The sequence below is a fragment of the Xenopus tropicalis genome, chromosome 8 (assembly GCF_000004195.4).
Source record: "Xenopus tropicalis strain Nigerian chromosome 8, UCB_Xtro_10.0, whole genome shotgun sequence".
In the NCBI taxonomy this organism is placed as follows: Eukaryota; Metazoa; Chordata; class Amphibia; order Anura; family Pipidae; genus Xenopus; species Xenopus tropicalis.
The window spans coordinates 130,680,638-130,685,418 of record NC_030684.2 but is presented as its reverse complement, the minus strand read 5'-3'; the positions used below and the strand labels follow the sequence as shown (position 1 = coordinate 130,685,418).

The window sequence follows — 4,781 nt, the reverse complement described above, 5'->3', positions numbered from 1 at the left end:
AAGAACTCCAGATAATAGATCATATAACCTGAATTATATGTTGTACTGTTGTCAAAGGCCATTCAAAAAACTTGCGTATTAAATGCAAATTGCCATAGATGTCAAAGGGTACCTTAATTTAACATTTCAGCTGCCGAGCACATGTGACATAAAAAAAGCCTACATACGTCGTTTGGCAGATTAAGGTTTTTCTCTGCAGAGGAGGCATGTGCCGCTTCTGCAGAGAGTTAGGAGCAATGACAGCCCCCTGAGCAACAAGCCAGGGGGGCTGTCATGTCGGTCCTGCAATGCGATTGTTGCAGGACTGACCTACAAGCAGCAAGCAGCTGTTCTGTGACTTATTTTGTTGTTTCATTGATTTGCACAATTTTTGTGGTTTTATTGCATTTTTTATCCCTGTATTAGTGTTCCTGATCTGTTTTTAGTATAGCTTTGCCATGTGGTACTCTGGTGTAGAAAAATAACTTTACCTATTTTGAATCCAGCAGAATGTGTACTATAAAAATATATGGTTTTCTGGGGGTCTCTGGGGGTGTAAGGAAAATTAAGAATTAATACTTTAAGTATGCATAATGTACTGAAAAATAATGTGCTGAAATGTTATGAAATGTGGTAAGAAGTAACCCCTTGTTTTCTCAAGCTCTGCTGATTGCTTTTAAGATAACAAACATAATTCTAGACACTGACTTGTGCTAATAGCCACTGTGATATTTAGACAGAATGGACCTTTTGGACATATATGGATGTGTAGCCAAGCTGGTTTCCTTGAAAGTAAGCCTATTTTCCTGCTTTATGTGGATTTTCACTGTTGATATAAGGAGTGCAGCAGTATCTATAGTAATAGGAACAAAAAGACTACAGATCCCATCAGGCCATGCTCTGGAGAGGATGCGCTCCAAAAAAGGAAGAGGAAGAAGGGAGGAAGTGGATCTGAGGACCTGAGGGGTGGAGAGCTGCCACAGATCTCTGCTAAAGGCCAGAGTATGTGTGGATGCTGCATGGGAGCCAGTGACAGAGATCCCCCTGCGCAGTGTGGGAAGCTGACTGAAATCCTGCCAGCACCATTCCTACTCACCAGCTCAGCACTGAGGGGAGACCTGCGCTCCCAAACAAGTTTCCTGTCTCACATCTCAGTAGTAAGTGTGCCACAGTACTGAGATACAGGTAACTAACATACAGTATATATCTAACTGGTGCAGCAGCAGTAACACTGGGATATCCTGTACAATATAGTTCCCTCATACAGACTTTACAGGAGGAACAATCTGTGTCAGTTGTCACAGGAGATACAGACTGCACCAAGCCACTGTGGGACTATTATTAAAGTGGATTACAGTGAAAACACTACTTAGAATCACAGATAATTGTGACAGTACACATTTGAAGCTATAATAACAAAGTACAAGCATCCTGGATGTAAATTGTTGTTTAAGGGCCCCAACGCTGCCGGCTTATAGGACATTAGGGGAGCTCCCAAACTTTGTTGTTAGAACTTAACTGCTAGTGCAGTTTACATTGCATTGCACTGTTATTGCTATTTCTGCCTGTTCATACTTTCTGCATTTATCTGCATTTAATTTTTCTAACTCATTTTCAGCCCAGTTCCTGTGTAATAAATCTGGGTTTACTTCCTGTTTGTGTTGGTATTTACTGGGAATCTTTGGGGTGTCACCACAGTCACAACTACAGTACACCAAGCCATACCCTAGGGTGGGCTACATTTGGTGGCTCGTCCGGGATTCTTGAAGCTACGCCCACATTCCCTTTAAGAGTAACAGCCAGAGAAGAGATCAAATATGGACCCTGAAACTGTTGCAGAGTGGTGCCAAACCCTAAACATCAACACAGACCATTGTCTAGCACTGCTACTTCCTAAAGAAGATTTTACTACTAGGCAAATATATCAATTAATGGATGAAGTCATTCCCCAGGGTCGTTGTTTCATAAGAGGCATGAAGAAAGATGATGCTACTGCTACCACAAGTGTGTTGCTGGAGTGGGACTGCCGAGTAATAAACCTAAATGCACCACCTACAGTAGAGTTTGGTAAAGAGGGCCACAAAGCTCGGTTAGTTTTCCCCACTGAAGGGTCACCAGAAGGGGGATCTCCTACATCTACTGCAAATGAGCCACCTTTGGCTGTGTCCACAACAATAGGACCTGACTTCATTACTGCCCTAGGTGACTTTGTTGAGAAATGTACAAAGGGCAGCAGCCCCTATAATGGGATTGGTTATCGTAAACTGCGGTTCTTCTCTGGATCCCAGCCTGTTCCTACAGGTGAGGATGATTATGAGTCTTGGATGGAACAGTCTATGCAAGTATTGGATGAATGGGATATTCCTGAGGCCCATAAGAAACAAAGAATAGCTGAAAGTCTGAGAGGAGCAGCTGCAGACACTGTGCGGAATCTGAAGTTAAGTAAACAGGACTGCACTGCCTATGATTATCTGCAAGCTTTGCAAGATGTGTTTGGCAGAACTGAAAATGCTGCTGATCTACTTTACCAGTTTGAGCATACTTATCAGGGGCATGGAGAGAAATTGTCAGACTATATACAATGTCTAGACAAAATCCTTCATCAGATATTGTTAAAGAAGGGCTTGGATCCAAAGTTGGTGGACAAAGTGAGAGTGAAACAGATCCTACAGGGAGCTCAACCCCTTGATCCCATAATGCTGAAGTTGAGGATGAAACAAGGGGAGGAAATACTCACGTACAATCAGCTAATAAAAGAAGTCCGAGAGGAGGAAGCCAGGCTAGAGGTCAAAGGGTCGGTGGTGGGTGCCAGCTCTGGGCCAAAAGCCACAGTCAAAACTGTATGCCCTATGGAATCAAGTCAAGAGATGACCCAGATGAGGGGACAACTACAGATGTTAACCGAACTAATGACTCAGTTAACCAAAAGTCATTTGTCAACCTCGGGGGCAGCTAGCACTATGCTCAATACCACATCTGCAAGGTCAGACAGGCCTGGTCCTACCCCTGATAACACTTTCGGAAACATAGTGATATGTTACAAGTGTGGAGAGGCTGGTCATTATAGAGCACGATGTCGAAACAAACCAAACACCGATAAAGTAATCAACCAATTATCTAAATTACTGAATGCAGAGAGGAAAAAGATGCAGGGAAACTTCAGAGAGCCTCAGTGATGGAGCAAGCTGGGCGCTCATTTAATGAATGCTCCAAGAAAACCCTTAATAGTGCTAAAAGGTGTGAGGAGGCAGCTCAGTCTAACAAAAGCGACCCTCATCCACAACCTAAAAATGCCCGTAAGCAGACTTCAAGAAGACACAGGGATCATAACAGTTTCCCTAAATGCCATACTGATGGTGCAGAAGGATACTTACAGAAGCAAAGGAAACTCCCTTATGCTTTGACTTAAGTGGTGGCATCCCAACCCAGTATTATTCAGAGGGAAATGAATATTGTTGGAATGTGCAAAAGGTACCATATTGTAATTTTTGCTCAAGCATGATAAGTAATGTATAGGTTTTTTTTTGGGTTTGTGGTCTTATTGTTTCCTTGTGGGGACACAAGATTTCTAGTGGCGGGAGAGTGTAGCCAAGCTGGTTTCCCTGAAAGTAAGCCTATTTTCCTGCTTTATGTGGATTTTCACTGTTGATATAAGGACTGCAGCAGTATCTATAGTAATAGGAACAAAAAGACTACAGATCCCATCAGGCCATGCTCTGGAGAGGATGCGCTCCAAAAAAGGAAGAGGAAGAAGGGAGGAAGTGGATCTGAGCACCTGAGGGGTGGAGAGCTGCCAGAGATCTCTGCTAAAGGCCAGAGTATGTGTGGATGCTGCATGGGAGCCAGTGACAGAGATCCCCCTGCGCAGTGTGGGAAGCTGACTGAAATCCTGCCAGCACCATTCCTAGTCCCCAGCTCAGTACTGAGGGGAGACCTGCGGCCCCAAACAAGTTTCCTGTCTCACATCTCAGTAGTAAGTGTGCCACAGTACTGAGATACAGGTAACTAACATACAGTATATATGTAACTGGTGCAGCAGCAGTAACACTGGGATATCCTGTACAATATAGTTCCCTCATACATACTTTACAGGAGGAACAATCTGTGTCAGTTGTCACAGGAGATACAGACTGCAACAAGCCACTGTGGGACTATTATTACTGACCAACACAAGTGGATTACAGTGAAAACACTACTTAGAATCACAGATAATTGTGACAGTACACATTTGAAGCTATAATAACAAAGTACAAGCATCCTGGATGTAAATTGTTGTTTAAGGGCCCCAACGCTGCCGGCTTATAGGACATTAGGGGAGCTCCCAAACTTTGTTGTTAGAACTTAACTGCTAGTGCAGTTTACATTGCATTGCACTGTTATTGCTATTTCTGCCTGTTCATACTTTCTGCATTTATCTGCATTTAATTTTTCTAACTCATTTTCAGCCCAGTTCCTGTGTAATAAATCTGGGTTTACTTCCTGTTTGTGTTGGTATTTACTGGGAATCTTTGGGGTGTCACCACAGTCACAACTACAGTACACCAAGCCATACCCTAGGGTGGGCTACAGATGTAAATGTCCGGGAGCCCCCTCAATAAACAATAGAGATGAGGGGTCTTTGGGTGTGGCTATGTACTGAGACTATAAAAAGTCTAGCATATCCTGTATAAGTCAGACATCTATTGATATATGCTTGTCTCTTCGCTGCGAATAAACACTTTACCTTGCCTGATTCTGAGAGCCCTGAGTTATTTGCAGAATTTCCCTAACACAATGTTGAACTGAGGTCCCTGTGCCCACCA

The 4,781-nt window shown here is 43.3% G+C and overlaps 1 protein-coding gene across 1 annotated transcript; it reads left to right on the top strand.

Moving 5' to 3' along the window:
- Nucleotides 1-1,581: 1,581 nt before the first annotated feature.
- On the top strand, nt 1,582-4,093 carry LOC116406957 (paraneoplastic antigen Ma2-like). The gene has a single exon (XM_031892161.1). It carries the CDS (start codon nt 1,797-1,799, stop codon nt 3,153-3,155), a length of 1,359 nt encoding a protein of 452 aa, XP_031748021.1. The 5' UTR covers nt 1,582-1,796; the 3' UTR covers nt 3,156-4,093.
- The last annotated feature ends 688 nt before the right edge of the window (nt 4,094-4,781 follow it).